This window comes from Jaculus jaculus, chromosome 9, assembly GCF_020740685.1.
Source record: "Jaculus jaculus isolate mJacJac1 chromosome 9, mJacJac1.mat.Y.cur, whole genome shotgun sequence".
Lineage (NCBI taxonomy): Eukaryota > Metazoa > Chordata > Mammalia > Rodentia > Dipodidae > Jaculus > Jaculus jaculus.
The window spans coordinates 28,938,590-28,957,711 of record NC_059110.1 but is presented as its reverse complement, the minus strand read 5'-3'; the positions used below and the strand labels follow the sequence as shown (position 1 = coordinate 28,957,711).

At 43.9% G+C, this 19,122-nt stretch overlaps 1 protein-coding gene across 1 annotated transcript in view; it reads right to left on the bottom strand.

Annotated features, from left to right (window-relative positions):
• Window positions 1-19,122, bottom strand: part of Map3k5 (mitogen-activated protein kinase kinase kinase 5) — a 280,474-nt gene that overhangs the window by 53,182 nt on the left and 208,170 nt on the right. The window contains exons 15-17 of the mRNA XM_045158755.1: window positions 9,896-10,029; window positions 1,290-1,417; window positions 743-879 (exon numbers count right to left, since the gene is read on the bottom strand). Of these exons, the coding sequence (XP_045014690.1) occupies window positions 743-879; window positions 1,290-1,417; window positions 9,896-10,029 (399 nt within the window). The remainder of the gene's footprint in view (window positions 1-742; window positions 880-1,289; window positions 1,418-9,895; window positions 10,030-19,122) is intronic.

Below are 19,122 nucleotides of genomic sequence, written 5' to 3'. Positions count from 1 at the left end.
AAACTCCTACATACACGGGAGACAGCTGCTGCTCCTTAAAACTAGTATGGGCATACCTGTGTGTGTGTGTACAGGTGTGCACATAGCACGATGCTCACGTGGAGGTCAGAGGACAACTGCATTAGTCTTGGCCGTCCACCTTGTTTAGGTGGACCTCTCATCGCATCTGACCAGCCCATGAGTCTCCAGGCAGTTCCTGTCTCTGCTTCCCCCCTTGCCCTAGGCATGGCTTTGCAGACGCTAGCACTGTGACCCCCGTTTTTATGTGGGTTCTGAACTCAGGTCCTTCTACTTCTGCAGCAAGTCCTTTGCCACCGAGCCGTCTTCCCAGCCCCTTGGCTAACTAAAACTTGAAGACACTTGTGAGGAAGCAGCCAAGGTCACCCGGTCACTGTGACTCATTCTTTAATGTGACCCAGAGTAAACTGTGCTCAGTGCAATCCTAAACACTCTGTCCAGAAGTGTTTTTACATCTTTCCTTTTTAAGCATATGCATCAGGACCCTACACTGAGCATGTCTGCCAGTGAGATTACCACCTGTCCTTTAAGAATGTGCCATCTATCACCCAGAAGTGAGCATGCTCAGAAATGACACTTCAAAGCAGAAATATCTAATAGTTCTGTTTCCAAGATTTACTTATCCATTGTTCAAAAGTGATACTCAGCCCAAAGCCACCGAGTTGTGCAAATACATTAATTACCCAGGGAGGAGGTCATGAGGGTGAATCACATCGCATCCTACCTTTATATCCCGGTGAACAATCTGATTGTCATGGAGGTATTTTAATCCTTCCAATATTTGCTTTGTATAAAAGCCAATTGTTTGCTCATTGTCTTTCAGTGGGCCCCATTTGGAACGCAGGAGAGCAGAAAGACTTCCTGGAATTTAAGAGAAAGTGGGTAAAATCTCCTCTGATTGAGCTCTTGAAAGCGTATTAATAATGTCACAGTAATTTAAGCCAACACCCATGGGCTCCTCACAGTTGCCCAGGTACTGTACTAGTTACCTGTGCTCGAACACGTGTGTGAAAACCTCCCTCGTCTGAAGAAGGACAGTATCAATGAGCTCTAATTAAAGTCGAGCCAATCGCTAACCTTAATTTAAGTCATGATGATTGATATTAAAATGGTTCCAATATTTATCTACTGCTTCCCAATAAATGTCAAGACAATGCTACCTGCCTAGTTTTTCTTTCAGCACAGACAAATTAGGACTTGTACTCCAGTGAATCGCATTAAATTAGCTCATCTTCCACGCCTTAGAATTTTATAAGGAAAGCATCTCTCACCTCCGGGGACCTGCTCCATGAAGATTTTAATGAAGCCATTCTCGCTGAATGAGCCCAGATACTGGACAATATTTTTGTGCTTCAGATGCTTGTGCAAGGCTATTTCTTCGTGCAGGGGCTGAGAGTATCTGAAAGGCACACAGATGTCACTGAGCTACTTATGCATCCAGACTTGAGCATTTCAATTTAAGCAACACATATTAAAATGTCAGCTAACCGTGGGCCCATAAATACAGTCAAATGACCATCTAAGTTCTTTATTTCTCATAACGTAAGTTCTGCAAAACTGCAGCTGTGGAAGGGTAAAAGGAGAGGTACTGGCACTGGTCTAAGCCCCTGGGATAGTTAAACTCATTTCTTATAGTGCAAGGAGAAGGTACTAGTTATTAGAAGACCCAGTTTACAGATAAGGGAAGTGATTCACAGAGAAGACGAATGATTTGCACAAGATCAACAACCTAGTGAATTAAGATGTGAACCTGGGAGAAGAAAAATCATCCGCCCAGCTGACAGTGTGTGCTAAAATCACATCCTACTTCACAAGCCTCATCATAACTGCTATTCCAGGAGGCCCTTGTCCAGGGAGTGAGAAAATGCTCTTTATAACTTTAATGTCCATCCACAACTTCCCAAAGGGCTCATTAGTTCTTCAAAAGAAAGCACAAATCCATTTATATCCCAAGTCTTTTTAAGTCCACTTATTCAAAATCCTCTCTTTATTGGGTCACTAAGCCTATTATAACATGATTTTTGTCTAACCCTAAACATGCCTCCACACTGAAAGCCCAGAGTACAAATTCATGTGCTTGGTGTATGCTGCTGGATCAAATTATAACAGCATTTTGTATTTCTGAAACAGAACAACACGTTTGATGGTTAGATGAATTATTAAAGCTTATAGAGTCCTAAGAATACCAAGAGCAGTACAGAGATTGTGTAGTTATTGTATAGCTTGTCAAAGACCATAAATGTCAAGAAACTGACTTTTAATGAGTTAATTGGCTTTTATTGGTGACTCATGAATCAGACAGCATCTACTCCAAATGGACAGAAACTTTGCTGGGCATGGTGGTAAGCATGGAATAGCCTGGTTTTTATAAGATAGCTTGGGCAAGAACAAAGAGATGGCAGGGCAACTGACTGACTTTGGATGACAATTATTCCATGGGTTAAAGCAGAGGGGACTTCCTTGTTTTGGTGGCTTAGATTGGATGAGGTGCTTCTAAATTGGCTTCTGTAAAGCTGTTTCCTACAGGTGTGAAGGGATCTGACTCCTAAGGCATAGGAAATGCAAACTCAAATCCTCACACTTCAGTCACACATGCTGGAAACTGTCCAATGACAAATCCTCATAAACAGAGTGGATCATTTTGGAATGGCAACAACAAACACTAAAGTTAGTTAATACTAAATACTATTTTTCCTAGAGCTTTCTAGAGTAAGTGTCAGTTCTAAAGGACTTGGCAGTTTATGATAATCCAATTTCATTTAATTCAAATAAGGGTTTATAATCTATGTAACATCACTCAGAAAGCAGGCAATAACCACAAAGAAAAAAAATCTTACATTTTAGACATTGCTCATTTTTTTTTTCTTTAAAACTCTAGGAACTTAGAAAGGCAGGTATTGAAGGAATCCCTTTAACAGTATGTCAGCTAAAGATAACATCAACCTTTTGATAATTGCAGGAATGAGATAATACAAGAAATATCAGTGTACAGTGTTACCAACAAGATAGCAAGCTAATGACTCTCATGTATGAAGACATTTACAAGTTACTTCCAAAGGGATGGAAAACACTTGACATGAGTTCACGATGGCTCTTGGCATGGATTAGTGGCACACGCTGCTGCGATACTTTAGATGATTAAGATAATCAATCTGAAATAAATGACTAACTGTTTATTGTGAATCAAAAAGACTCCACCTCCCAAGCCTCTATGGAAAATCAAACCATAAATGCCTCCACTTAAGAACCAGGGAGAGTAAACATCCCAACCTCAAATATCTAAGCCAAGGAGTGTTCCAAATTTACAATACTAATCATAGTCCAGCTGAGCCATGAATACAGAGCCTTCTCCAATATCAAAAATGTTATGAACACTTGGCAATTTTTACAAAATGGAAATGCTAAGCACTAACTGAGAATGAAATGGTAATTTGTTTGGGTCAAGAAACGAGACTCATCCACAGGAAAGCAAGAAAAGTATATTTCTTTTCAATCATCTGAGCACTTGGAAGAAGAATGATGTAATCATACACACTCACGTATACTTAGCTCTGAAAAAAACTACTCGTCCATAACTTTCCTTAGACTCTCTCCTTTCTCAGTCAAAACTCTACCCAAATTGACTAGAAAAGCTCTTTCCAACATTTTTGTTTGGCTTCTCAAAGGATACCCATGTCCATGACCACCCCAGAGTTTATGAGGTGACCTTGAACATGTGCATTTAAAAGTTTTTTAAATTTGTTCTTTGACAAGTTTATACATACATATTGCAATTTGATCATACAGACGCCCCCATGAACCTCTTATCCTTCCACTTCTGTTGAGCCCCATTTTCTTCCCCCTCAACATACGAGTGGACTCATCACTGAAGAGAATGAATGTCCTCCTCAGCAACAGCTGACTGACGGTAGCTCTTCAGGGTGGGGTGGGGACTCAAAAGCCCCTTCCTTGTCCATGACGGAATGATGACTGGTCTTATCTTGTGCAGGGAACCATAGCTGCTTTGAGGTCATGGGTGCAAAGACCAAGTTATGTCCAGGCAGGAGAGTACCATAGCTTTCTTCTCCATCCTCCAGCTCTCTCTACCCTCACTTCCAAGATGTTCCCTGATCCTTGGGGGAGGATGACACAGATGTCCCCTACTGCCCTGTACACTCAGTAGTCACTTAGTTTCAGCACCCTGACAGGTTATGAGACTCTGCATTGAGCTGATGAGCACATGTGCCTTCTTTTTGTGTGTGGTTTTCCAAGGTAGGGTCTCACTCTAGCCCAGGCTGACCTGGAATTCACTATGTAGTTTCAGGGTGGCCTTGAACTCATGGCGATCCTCCTACCTCTGCCTCCTGAATGCTGGGATTAAAGGTGTGTGCCACCACGCATGGCCTTTTTTTTTTAAATTAAAATTAAAAAATTTTATTTATGCATTTTGAGAGAAAAAGAGAGAAAGAGAGGCAGATAGAGAACGGGCATATAAAGGACATTCCAGCCACTGCAAGCAAACTCCAGATCCATGTTCCCCCTTGTGCATCTGGCTTATGTGGGTAGTGGGGAACAGAACCTAGGTCCTTAGGTTTCTCGGGCAAGTGCCTTAACCACTAAGCCATTTCTCCACACCAATTGCTACCTTTTCAAATGAAGCATTCAAGTCTCTTCAAGGCACACAGACAAAAACACCTGTTTGATCCCTATCTATAATCAACAAGAAGATACCCTGAGCCATCTGTTCAAGGTAAGGCCAGCCCTACAGGTGTTCCCAAAAGACTTCCATCACAAAGGCCAAGCGCACCAGGCAGGCAGCAAAGTCCATGAGCATGGTGTTGCTATGCAACTTGTACACAGTGGCTTCGGAGTAAACTTAAGCTACGAGGAGATTTTAAAAGTAAGGTTCTGGGCTGCAGAGATGAGTAAGTGGTTAAGGTGCCTGCCTGCAAAGCCAAAGGACCCAGGTTCAGTTCCCGAGGACTCACGTAAGCCAGATGCACAAGGTGGCTCATGCATCAGGAGTTTGTTTGCAGCAACTGGAGGCCCTGATGCTCCCTTATTCACTCTCTCTCCCTCTCTTTCAAATAAATAAAAAAAAAAAAAATGATAAAGTCCTTTAATCCCAGCACTCGGGAGGCAGAGGTAGGAGGATCGCCAAGAGTTTGAGGCCACCCTGAGAATACATAGTGAATTCCAGGTCAGCCTGGGCTACAGTGAAACCCTACCTCGGAACCCCCCGCCCCCCCCCCCAAAAAAAAGTGCATATTGAAATCCATCTGCAGGAGCGGATGTGGCTAAAGTCAGTGAGGTGATTTGAGAGTGACCACTAGGTTAAGTTTCATATTGTTTCAGTTTGTTCACCTAGGTACTACTGCAAGCTGTGTAGGAATTTAAAAAAATTACTTATTTAGGGCTGGAGAGATGGCTTAGCGCTTGCCTGTGAAGCCTAAGGACCCCGGTTCGAGGCTCGGTTCCCCAGGTCCCACATTAGCCAGATGCACAAGGGGCGCACGCGTCTGGAGTTTGTTTGCAGAGGCTGGAAGCCCTGGCGCGCCCATTCTCTCTCTCTCCCTCTATCTGTCTTTCTCTCTGTGTCTGTTGCTCTCAAATAAATAAATAAAAATTTAAAAAAAAAATTACTTATTTATTTCATAGAGGAGAGAGAGAGAGAATGGTCACACCAGGGCCTCTAGCCACCGCAAAAGAATTCTAGACGCATGCACCACCATGTGCATCTGGCTTACATGGGTCCTGGGGAGTTGAACCTAGGTCCTTAGGCTTCTCAGGCAAGTGCCTTAACTGCTAAGACATCGCCAGCCCATGTGTAGGAACTTTTAATAAAAATTTTATTATGACAAGTTTATACACATCATGCCAAGTATTTAATGAAGAATTTCTGTTTCTTATGACTTAAGGAAATTCTAGAGCACTGCTACAAAAACGTAAAATTGAAACTCTATATAGGACAGAGAGCAACAACAGTTTGCCTCCTTATTATGCATTCTCCTCTCTTCCTGTGACTTCAGTGGCCAAACTGATAGCCAAATGAAAGCTACAGAGCTCATAGTCTCCCTGGTGGGGAGGGCAGGAACTTGTAGCCAATGAAACAGATGTGAGAGCATGCCACACACTTCCAGAAGGTTTTCTTTTCTTTTTCTTCTGGAATGCAGAGGAGGCGAGAGGGGGGGATGGGGGGAACAGCCAGCTGTACAGGTCACACATTCCCGTGGTCAAGGGGATCTGGGGCGAGTGACTTAGCTTGGGGCAGTCAGAGAAGGGCTATACAGGGGCTTCACATTTGAATGGGGCCTAAATAATGAAAATGAGTGAATCCAATCAAGATTTGCATTGAGAGACACTGGTATTGATGGAATGGAGGTGAGGGCTCAGCAGAGACAGGCATGTAATAGGTTTTGGGTTTTAGGTTGGTGGCTTAAGAATCCATTCAGGGGTTCAAGGCAATAGTGACATGTGATAGCTTTTCTTTTTAAAAAATTTTATTTATTTATTTGTAAGCAGAGAGAGAGAGAGAGAGAGAGAGAGAGAGAGAGATTGAGAGAAAAGAGGCAGACCCAGAGAGAATAGGCATGTCAGGGCCTTCAGCCATAGCAAATGAATTCCAGATGCATGTGATCCTTGTGCATCTGGCTTACGTGGGTCCTGGGGAATCAAACCTGAGTCCCTTGGCCTATGCCTTAACTGCTGACCCATTTCTCCAGCCCCAGCTTTCCTGCCTTCCTTCCTTTTTTTTTTTTTTTTTAATCTTTTTCCTTTTTTTTCTTTTCTTTTTTGGTTTTTCAAGGTAGGGTCTCACTCTAGCCCAGGCTGACCTGGAATTCACTATGGAGTCTCAGTGTGGCCTCGAAACTCACAGCGATCCTCCTACCTCTGCCTCTCAACTGCTGGGATTAAAGGCGTGCGCCACCACACCCAGCTCCCAGCTTTCGTTTCTTAAGTTTTAAGTTACTGGCAAAATTGTGCCAAAGGTTCAGAGGTTCCCCTATACCATCCCCTCTTCCAACATGCACAGCCTCTGCAGTTATCAGTTTCCCTGACAGAGTGGGACACTGACTACAACTGACGCACCATTATCAGCACACTGTGAAAGCATGACTTCTCCCAAAAGCTCTCTAGAGGAAAGAATGAGAGCAGAGACAGGGGCGAGGGTGCTTGCAGAAACTACAAAGGCGTCCCGTGACAGGTCTGAAGATGATGAGTGTTGCAGGGAAGTGAAGGGAGAGAACAGAAAGACTGAAAATGTATTTAGTGGCTGCGACAACATGTATAACTGTGTGAATAGACGCAGACTGTGAAAGAGAGGAATCTCAGCGATTCCTGAATTTTGCCTGCAACAGCTGTATAGACACGGTGCCGTCACCCAACACAGGGAATATGTCAGGGAGAGAACATACAGAAGGACAAATCCGTGGTTCCATTTTAGCCACCTTAACCTCAAGATGCCCGTAGATTTACAAGCGGAGATGTCGGGCAGAGAGGTTACTGGGGACCATAGGAGAGTGGTCATGAGACCATCCAAAGAAGCTCAGAATGTCACCAGGCCAAGCAAGGAGAACAAATAATCCAGTACTTTCTCTTTTCAGCCTTTGAATATACAGTACATGGGAAAAGGTGCATTTGATTGTGGGAATGCTGACAAAGAGCTAAGAGAAGCGAGCCATGAGGCCCCGGCATTATAAGGGCGAGAGAGAATTACTCCTTGCAGGAATAATACCAGAGCAGAGAGCAGCAGAAAATCCTGTTACCAGAGTGGTCCAGTTCAGCAGGTGATTTCTTCATTCCCGAAAATGGTTCCCTTTTTGGCAAGGCCCTCCTGCCTGTGGCTGGAACCATTTCTTCACCGCCTGCTCTTTCTCTTCTGGTAGTCCCATCAAGAGGATAGAGTTTGCAACTGTATTATTCACTATTCAAATTACGGTGCTTTGTGAGTTTTTTGGTGCCTTTTATGCCTTATGATTTGTTGTTGTTGTTGAAAGGTGGACATAATGCACCAGCTAATTCTTAGAAATTCTGCGCCTCCTCCTTTTCAGTTTTTTTCCCCTTTCCTTTTCAGTTTTGGAAGTTTCTACAGACATTTAGAAAGCCTAAAGACTGCTCCTTCACCTGTGCCAGTCGACTAAGGAGGCCATCACAGGTACTCATCATTCCTATCTTAAGGTTCTCTTCTCTAAAAGTTCATTTTTATTCTTTCTTAGACTTTTTTCCTCTGAACTTCTATCACCATCTGTTCCTGCATGCTGTTGGCTTTCTCCATTAGAGCACTTAGCATATTAAAAATTTTTTTTTAATTTTATTTATTTATTTATTTGAGAGCGACAGACACAGAGAGAAAGACAGATGAGGGAGAGAGACAGAATGGGCGCGCCAGGGCTTCCAGCCTCTGCAAACAAACTCCAGACGCGTGCGCCCCCTTGTGCATCTGGCTAACGTGGGACCTGGGGAACCGAGCCTCGAACCGGGGTCCTTAGGCTTCACAGGCAAGCGCTTAACCACTAAGCCATCTCTCCAGCCCTAAAAAATTTTTTTTTACAGAGAGAGAACTGACACGCCAGGGCCTCAGCCATTGCACTCAAACTCCAGACACTTAAGCTATCTAGCGGGCACGTGCGACCTTGTGTTTGCCTCACCTTTGTACAGTTGGCTTTTGTAGGATCTGGAGAGTTGAACATGGGTCCTTACGTTTCGCAGGCAAGTGCCAGAATGGCTAAGCCATCTCTCCAGCCTGCGCTTAGCATATTAATCACATTGGTTTTACATCCCTGGTCTGTTACCTCTAACATACCTGCCGTATCTGGCTCTGCTTCTGATATGTGTTAAGTTTATTCAAATTATGGTATTTTGTGTGGGTTTTATTTTATTTTATTTTTTTGCCTTCTAGTATGCCTTGTGATTTTTGTTGAAAGGTGGACATATGTGATAGACAAATGCACAGTAAACAGGCCTGTGGTGATGTGCTGGGGAATAGCAGGGTGCTCTCTAGTCCTGTGTTGGGTTTCAGTTACTCAGGCTGCATCCCTGGGCTGCTGGGACTTCCCAAGTACTTCTTAGACCCCTACCTAGACGAGATGGGCTGGAGTCTGCCACAGTCCTTCCCTTAGTTTCTTTAGACTCTGGTGAAGCCGTTCTTCCCGAGAAAACTTGTTGAAAAGAATGCAGTGCTTTGATATATTTTAAAATGGTTTCTTTCCCCTTTTCCCTGCCAGAAGCACAGGGGCTTTTCTGTGATAATTCACAAGGGCCGGGTTAAAGCTGCACCATGGGTGAAGTCCTGAACCCTCAGGTTTGTCTACACTGAGTTTCCAATCATTTCTCAGCTGGAGCTGAGGTTCCCTAGTCCAGTACTGGGTCCCACAGAGGTTTTGGCTCATGGATTTCCGCTCTAGCATGCTGTAGCCACCTGTATTTATTTGCCTATCTGTCTTTCCAGTTTGTGTGGGAGGGTCAGGTGTAATTCCCCTGTTCTTCATTGATGGGTCTTGAAAGAACTGTCAGTTTCTCAATTTGCTCAGCTCTCCACTGTTGGGAGGGCATCTGAGCTCCTTATTCAATGGACTGGAAACTTCCTTGTGACTGACAGTGCTTGTTCTTATGTTTGCCTTGTGATAAACCACCTATATTCAACACCGCCTCAACTCAACACACGCAGTCTCTGAAATCCCATCCTTCCAGATTGGAGGTTTTCTTTTTTTGCCCCAGCCAAGGCATGCATTTGGATCATTCATTTAACAATGCAGTGAATAAACCTGAGATGGAATTAACCCAATGGGGTTCCCAAACAGCTCCATTAATTAGACTATCACCATGTATTTTCTACCATACTAATAACAACCCAAGCACATTGGAATGCAGCAGCTTTTATTAGCCCCAATTACCATACCTGCTATCTCGCTCTGGGATTTCCTTAATAGCAATCCTGACCTGGTTGCTCAGGTCTCGACCAGCGTAGACTATCCCGTAAGTACCTTTTCCTAATACAACTCTGTCACCATTTTCATCATATTCATAGTCATACTAGAAAAGAAGAAAAAGGGGACAGAAGATTGAAATATAAGTTGCAGTTGATATTTCAAATACCAGTCATTATTTATTATTTTTAGACTGAGTCTCTATGTAGCCCATTTTGACCTTGAATTTGAAATTCTCCTGCATTTGCCTCCCAAATGCTAGAATGACAGACACTCACCTCTGCCCCAGAAGACACAGATTTTTTCAATGACATTTTCCTTGTTTTATCAAGTGGCTTTAACAAGTGAAAATAAAAAGATGACCTTCTTGGAGGAACAAGAGAGAAGTAATGGAATGCAGATGTTATATAAGTGTGTGTTGGGGGGGGTCTATTTAGAGGGATTAAGAGGAGAGAGAAAGGAGGGAGGGGAGAGCATATGTATGAAAATGTCACAAGAAGACCCATTACTTTGTATGCAACTTAAAAATCATTAAAACAAGCTGGGCGTGGTGGTGCACGCCTTTAATCCCAGCGCTCGGGAGGCAGAGGTAGGAGGATCACCGTGAGTTCGAGGCCACCCCGAGACTCCATAGTGAATTCCAGGTCAGCCTGGACTAGAGTGAGACCCTACCTTGAAAAACCAAAAAGAAAAAGAAAACTCTCTCAAATAAATAAGTAAGTAAATAAAATTAAAACAACAACAATAACAACTTCAAAAGCAATCTTGGGCTAGAGAGATCACTCAGCAGTTAAGGCACCTGCCTGTAAAGCTTAACAACCCAGGTATATTTCTCCAATACCCATGTAAAGCCGGATGCACAAAGTGGCCTGTACATCTAGAGCATGTTCGCATTGGCCAAAGATGCAACCATTCTCTCTCTTTCTTTCTTCCTGCTTACAAATAGCAGAGCTGATAAACTTATTAAAAACAAACAAATTTTAAAAAAAGCCAGACAACAGGCCGGGCGTGGTGGCGCACACCTTTAATCCCAGCACTCGGGAGGCAGAGGTAGGAGGATTGCCATGAGCTCGAGGCCACCCTGAGACTCCATAGTGAATTACAGATTAGCCTGAGCTAGACTGAAACCCTACCTCGAAAAACCAAAAAAAAAAAAAGAAAAAAAAAAAAAAAAAACCAAAAAAAGCCAGACAAGTCCAACATGTGTTTTTAATTTTTTTTTTTTTTTAAGGTAGGGTCTCACTCTAGCTCGGGCTGACCTGGAATCCATTATGTAGTCTCAGGGTGGCCTTGAACTCATGGTGATCCTCCTACCTCTGCCTCCCAGATTCCTGGATTAAAGGCATGCGCCACCATGCCCAGCTTCTAAATTTTTTAAAATTAATTATTTATTTTTCCAACATGGGTTTTTAACAGGACTTTCTAAAAAAATGGATGTATCTACTTGACAAGTCTTTTTCTGTCTTTTTTTTTTTTTAATTTTACTTGAAAGAGAGAAAGAGGAACAAAAAGAGAAACAGTGAGTATGGGTATACCAGGGCCTCTTGCCAGTGCAAACAAACTCCAGACCCATGGGACACTTTGTATATCTGGCTTTATGTGGGTACTGGGGAATTGAGCCCTGGCTGTCAGGCTTTGCAAGCAAGTGCCTTTAACTGCCAAACTATCTCTACAGCCCCCACAAGTCTCCTTCTTTGAGATGGGGTCTTGCAGTGTATCCCAGGCTAGCACTGAACTTGTAATTTTGCCTTTACTTCCTGTCTGCTGGAATCACACGCCCCACATCTGGCTAATTCCAGGAGATACATTTTACACAGAGACGCTAATGGCAAAGCAAGCATAAACTTGTACATAAAGAGATAAAGAACATTTTTAAAAAAGAGAAATGAGGGAGAGGGGATATAAGAGTATATATAACCTTACATAAAAAATAAAATTTAATTTTAAAAAGTGAGATGCAATAAAGACATTCTACAAAAGATCACAGAGATTTGAGGCAACCAAATACATATGCCAGAAATTGAGTCCTAAATAGGAAAAATAAAAATAAATTCACACTCAGCCATAATAAGAAAAAGACAGAGAGAAAATTATAAAAGAAAGCATAGCTGGGTGTGGTGGCACATGCTTCTGATTCCAGCGCTTGGGAGGTAGAAACAGGAGTTCAGGAGTTTAAGGTTCTCCTCAGCTTCCTACAGAGTTTGAGGCTTGCCTTGGCTACATAACATTATCTCTTAAAAATCAAAATTAGCCGGGCGCGATGGCTCACGCCTTTAATCCCAGCACTTGGGAGGCAGAGGTAGGAGGATCACTGTGAGTTCGAGGCCACCCTGGGACTCCATAGTGAATTCCAGGTCAGCTTGGGCTAGAGTGAGACCCTACCTCGAAAAACTTAAAAAAAAAAAATCAAAATTAGGGGATGGAGAGATGATGGCACACTGGTTAAAGGTGCTTGCTTACAGAGCCTGATGGCCCATATTTGATTCCCCAGTACCCACCTAAAACCAGATGCACAAAGTGGTGCATGCATCTAGAACAAACAATCTCTTTCAGATAAATAAAATTTTTAAAAATATGAACAAATACATAGGCAAGTAAATAAATAAAAGGAGGCAGAGATAAACAGAAGAAATCACTCAGGATGCCAACCAGACCCTCTCTGAGACAAATGGGGCATGTTGGTATCAGATCCAGATTAGTCAAGTGATAGAGGACTCTTTTTTTCAAAGTGGGCTCTCATTGTAGCCCATGCTAACCTGGAATTCACTATGTAGTCTCAGGCTGGCCTTGAACTCATACTTATCCTCCTACCTCTGCCTCCTGAGTGCTGGGATTAAAGGTGTGCCCCACTACACCTGGCAGATAGAAATCTTGGAAAAATCACTAGGTCAGGGCAGGAGTGGGCATAAGTCTCTTTGTTAGACCTTTTCTGACTCAGGACAGAGACCAAGCTTGGGAATGGAGGTGTCTGACTCTCATGGTGTCAAACTGAGCATGCGGAGTGAGGTGTCTAGGGTAATTATTTGCTTAATTAATTAATTCAGGCATAGAAGATGCAACAATAACTTTTTTTTTTTTCAAGGTAGGGTCTCGATCTAGCCCAGGCTGACCTGGAATTCACTATATGGCCTCGAACTCACAGTGATCCTCCTACCTTTGCTTCCTGAGTGCTGGGATTAAAAGCGTGCACCACCATGCCTGGCTCAGCAAGAACTATTTTTTTTAATTAATTAATTAATTTATTTATTTGAGATTGACAGTCACAGAGAGAAAGACAGATAGAGGGGGAGAGAGAGAGGAGAGAGAGAATGGGTGCGCCAGGGCTTCCAGCCTCTGCAAATGAACTCCAGACGCGTGCGCCCCCTTGTGTATCTGGCTAACGTGGGACCTGGGGAACCGAACCTCGAACCGGGATCCTTAGGCTTCACGGGCAAGCGCTTAACTGCTAAGCCATCTCTCCAGCCCTCAGCAAGAACTTTTTAAAACAGGTGATGCAGCATGCAATATTGCACATGTGCACAAAGTGGTACATGCGTCTGGAGTTTGTAGTGGCTGGAGGTCCTGGCACGCCAATTCTCCCTCTCATAAAAAAATTAATTTTATTTATTTATTTATTTATTTATTTATTTGAGAGCGACAGACACAGAGAGAAAGACAGATAGAAGGAGAGAGAGTGAATGGGCGCGCCAGGGCCTCCAGCCTCTGCAAACGAACTCCAGACGCATGCGCCCCCTTGTGCATCTGGCTAACGTGGGACCTGGGGAACCGAGCCTCGAACCGGGGTCCTTAGGCTTCACAGGCAAGCGCTTAACCGCTAAGCCATCTCTCCAGCCCTCATAAAAAAATTAAAATTAAATTTAAATATAAAAAACTAGGTGATAAAATAAAGCATTTAAAGTCAATACTGGTGTGTGTTTGGTTGGAAGTGGCATGCCATAGGGGTACAGATCTGGCACAGTAAAGCACACATAAGCCAAGCGAGGCTGTGTTTCCATTTTGCTCAGGAACCTAAAACAGGCAAAGACTATTTTTTTAAATTATATAATAAGGATAGAAGTTGACATGGAACAAAGTGGCCATTAATAAAAACCAAAGGAGCTTTTTTTTTTTTTTTTTTCCCCTGTTTTCTATTTCAAGGTAAGGTCTCACTCTAGTTCAGGCTGACCTGGAATTCACTACATAGTCTCAGGGTGGCCTCGAACTCATGCCTATCCACCCACCTCTGCCTCCTGAGTGCTGGGATTAAAGGTGTGTACCACCATGCCTGGCTCCAAAGAGCTTTTTTTTTTGGTTTTTCGAGGTAGGGTCTCACTCTTTTCAGGTTGACCTGGACCTTGCTTTGTAGTCTCAGGGTGGCCTCGAACTCACAGCGATCCACCTACCTCTGCCTCCCAAGTGCTGGGATTAAAGGCATGCGCCACCATGCCCAGCTCAAAAGAGCTTTTAATACAACCATCTTAGTGGGTAATTACTGATTTGATTTTTTTTTCTATTTTTTTTTTCCTATTCTTACAAGATAAAGATATCAATTTAAAAAGCTGTTTTGAAGGGAGTCCAAGACCAGAGACTGGGCTATTCTGTAAAGACAGAGAATTATCTTTGTGACAGCCAGTAAGCAATAACAAAGCCACGGGGCAGGCACCCAGAAAGGCAGGAGCTGTTAAATCACAAATATAGGGAGGGAAAGGAAGGTCTTAAAACCACACTGCATATATATTTTGTATGCTATTACTATGGCAAGAGGTTAGCAAGTCAGGTTGTTGCTAAGGGAGACAACCTTCCAAAAGCAACGATGGAAATACTTCTAGAAGCATCCCTTTCTTATTGCCTGTCCAGAGCCATTCAAACGGGTGCTTAGACGGGAATGGGCAGGGAGGGCATGCTTGACAAGGCCAAATGACAAGGTGGTGATTCATCAGTCCTTGCACTGGCAAGAGACCCACAGTGACAGAGCCACTGTGGAAGAGGCCAGAAGCTTCTCAATTACATTAGGTGAGTAGGTACTTGGGGTACTTGGATTGATCCAAAAGGCAGTTTTATTAGCAGTTGGTCTGTGATGACGCTTTAAAAAATAAATGCAAAACATCAGTAAGTGTAAATAATATCAATGGAATGTCACATATAGAAGGTACAAATACCTAGCGCAATAGATCTCACCTCTCTCGGATTCTTATTCAAGTATCACTAGGCTGAGAAAGAAGCTAAAGGCCAGGCTGGAGAAATGACTTAGCGGTTAAGCACTTGCCTGTGAAGCCTAAGGACCCCGGTTCGAGGCTTGACTCCCGAGGAACCACGTTAGCCAGATGCACACAGTGGCACACGCATCTGGAGTTCGTTTGCGGTGACTGCAGGCCCTGGCGCGCCCATTCTCTCTCTTTCTCTCTCTGCCTCTTTCTCTCTCTCTGTCTGTCACTCTCAAATAAACAAATAAATAAATAAGCAACAGCAACAAAAGAAGCTAAGGGCCTCTCCCATGCTAGGCAAGTGCCTGGCTTCTCTGTATTAAACTGCTCCCTCCTGCCCATGTTATCACTCCATAAATCTTCTACTGTATCTACCGTATCCCCCCTTGACACTGAGCACTCACATACTGTTTTACTTATGATGTTGTTACTGTCAATCTTTCCTTAAAACAGCTCAATGACAGCAAGGACGTTTTCCTTTCTTTTATCTTTTTTTTTTTCTAAATATATTTTTTAAATTTTTTATTTATTTGAGAGCGACAGACACAGAGAGAAAGACAGGTAGAGGGAGAGAGAGAGAATGGGCGCGCCAGGGCTTCCAGCCTCTGCAAACGAACTCCAGACGCGTGCGCCCCCTTGTGCATCTGGCTAACGTGGGACCTGGGGAACCGAGCCTCGAACCGGGGTCCTTAGGCTTCACAGAAAGCGCTTAACCGCTAAGCCATCTTTCCAGCCCTTATTCTTTTTTTAAATATTCATTATTTGAGACAGACAGAATATGAATATGGACGCACCAGGGCCTCATGCTGTTGCAAACAAACTCCAGACGCATATATCACTTTGGGCATTTGGCTCTATGTGGGTACAGGGGATTCAAACCCGGACCTTCAGGCTTTCAACCAAGCACCTTTTACTGCTGAGCCTGTTTTATTCCTTGGCCGAATCCCCAGCACCCAGAACAATGCTGCCTGCACTGCGGTAGCCAGTCAGTATTTTCCAAGTGGACTGCTAGGATCCACTTGAATCCACCAGTGTAGATGAAGATGTTTTCAGGTTGAAAACATCCAAACAAAGAGTGGCTATGGGAAACCACCAAAGCTTGATCTAACCGGCTCTTTTGTTGATAGTAGCAAAAACCTCTCCCAAACACAGCTGCCACAAATCCCCGCTACCCAGGAGCTTATTCCCCAAGGAGGGTGGAGCGCTTCCATTTAGACAAGAAATCACATCAGCCAAGCCTGCAAAACTTTCTGTACTTTTCGCTTGCTCCTCGCTGCTTTACCATCTGCTTTCCCTGAAGCCTTAATCCACCTCCCTGTAGGACATACAAAAGCAACGCTTAATCTAGCTGTCGGGGAGACACTTGCTGGTATGTCCTGTCTCTTTCATTGACTTAACTTGACTCAGTGAATAAACTCTGTCACCTTTGCGCTACCTTATCTTTTGTCGGTTCATTTTCAGGCCCCCAAGAAGAGAACCTAAATTGGTGGGGGAAGTTTGGCTTCCACCTCCCAAGAGAATGAATGGAGAGCAAATGGATACTGGTATGACAGAACACTTGAACTGTTCTTTAAGTGACGTGTTTTCCTCAGATGGGCCACTTGGGTATCCAGCTTCTGATCTACACAAAAAAAGGAATAGGACATCAAAGCAAAACGACCCTGCTTGTTACTCCATGATTAAAAGGCGCTGTTTGCTAGTGCGTGTGGGGCCAGTCGTCTGGGGAATGGCAAGGTCCCCCACGGTTCTGTGGAAGTCTGAGTCACAGCAAAGCACGTCTTTCATCTCCACCGTCCCCACTTCTCCCACAGGGGCTGGCTTTCCCTTCCTGCTCCCTGGAAGCCATGTAGAAACGGGTTCACACAGTATGCTGCTCAGATGCCCTAGGCTTGTGTCAGTCATGTACATAAAAATGAGGCTCGAAGAAACAAACAAAATAAAAATGAGGCATAAAGCCGGGTGTGGTGGCGCACGTCTTTAACCCAGTACTCGGGAGGCAGAGGTAGTAGGATCGCCGTGAGTTCTAGGCCACCCTGAGACTCCATAGTGAATTCCAGGTCAGCCTGGGCTAGAGTGAGACCCTACCTTGAAAAAAAAAAAACAAAAGGTATAAATGCATACAAGAAACTGAGGGAGGGAGAAAAGGAAGAATGGAGAAAGGAGAGCGGAAAACAGACTGAGACAGAGAAACTGACGGTGTTTGGGAGAGGGCGCAGAAGTAAACCTGGGGTTTTCATACCGAGCTCCCAAAGGAGGCTCGAGAATAAGGGGAGAATGTGCCAATCATTACACGATGTCATCAGGCTCATTATGATATTCCTTCCTACAGGCTTCACATTGCTTAAACCACCTTCAAGCACGTTCCCAGTACCAACTCTGCCTTCTCCAATCCATCTCTCCCTCGTAGCTGCAGATAAAGATAAACAACTTGGTTTTGTCACTCGTCAAAATGAAACCTTCAAAGCCTTCTGATGGAGCTTCCCTTGCCTGGGCCCTAAGCGCCATGCACGACTACTTGATGAAAAGGGAGATAAAGCCTCAGTCTCTCCCACCCCACCGTAAGGTCTTGCTCTAGCCCAGGCTGACCTGGAATCCCCTTTGTACTCTCAGGCTGGCCTCGAACTCAGATCAGTCCTTCTACCTCTCCCTCCTGAGTGCTGGGATTAAAAGTATGTGCCATCACAGCTGGCTGAAGATTCAGTCTTTTGTTAAAAATATTTTTGTTTATTTATTTGAAAGAGAGAGAGAGAGAGAGACAGAAAAAGAGAGAGAATGGGCACACCAGGACCTCCAGCCACTACAAACAAACTCCAGATGTACATACCATTTTGTGCATCTGGTTTTATGTGGGTGGCTGGAGATTTGAACCCAGGCCATTAGGCGTTGCAGGCAAGTGCCTTTAACCACCGAGCCATCTCTCCAGCTCTCAAGTCCTACTCTTACATTGGACTGTTAACAGTTCAGGGCAGGCTACTGAATAACAATGCCGTGAGAAGAGCTAGGACAGAGGACAGGACAAGAATGCTGTGGAAGCAGAAAAATGTGGGAGGTTGAGAGTTAAGAAGAAATGACACTTGAATCTGGGGACCAGCTGCCTTCTCATTGCTGGGAAAAAACACCTGACCCAAAGTAGCTTATGGGGAAAAAAAAGGTTGATTTCAGCAGCCTTTAGTCTTTTTTATTTTTGTAAAATATTTTTAGCTTGGTGTGGTGACGCATGTCTTTAATCCCAGCACTCGGGAGGCAGAGATAGGAGGAGTTCAAGGCCACCCTGAGACTACATAGTGAATTTCAGGTCAGCCTGGACTAGAGTGAGACCCTACCTCGAAAAACAAAAAACAAAAAACAAAAAAAAAAAAAGGAAAGAAAAAAATATTTATTTATTTGCAAGCAGAAAATGATAGAGAGAAGAGAACCAGACAGTGAATAGGCATGCCAGGACCTCCAGCCTCTGCAAATGAACTCCAGATGCATGTACCACTTTGTGCATCTGGCTTTATGTGGGAACTGCTGAATGGAACTTGGGCACTTAGGCTTTGTAGGCAAGCTCCTTAGCTGCTAAGCCATCTCTCCAGCCCATTGTATAGGCTTGAGGGAAAGCTTCACTGTGGCAGGGAACAAGCATGGCAGAGCAGAGGCTGGACATCACATCTTGCCATAGCAGCTGGGAGGCAGCGCCCATTCTCTCTCTCTATCTGCCTCTCTCTGTCTCTCTGCCTGTCACTTTCAAATAAATAAAAATAAAAAAAAAGTAAGCCATGGGACATGATGTGATACAGGGACCTCCTTGGTGTGGGTTGAACATTCAATGTCTCCCATAGGCGCATGTGTTTGAACAGCTGGTCCCCAGCTGTTGGCACAGTACTTGGAAGGTTATGGAACTTTTAGGAGGTAGAGTTTTGCTGGAAGAAGTGGGTCACTATGAGTGGCCTTGAGGCTGCACTTCCTGTTTGCTCTCTGCCTCCTACTCCAGACACAATGTGAATGGAAGTCTCACGTTCCTTCCGCCAGGCCTT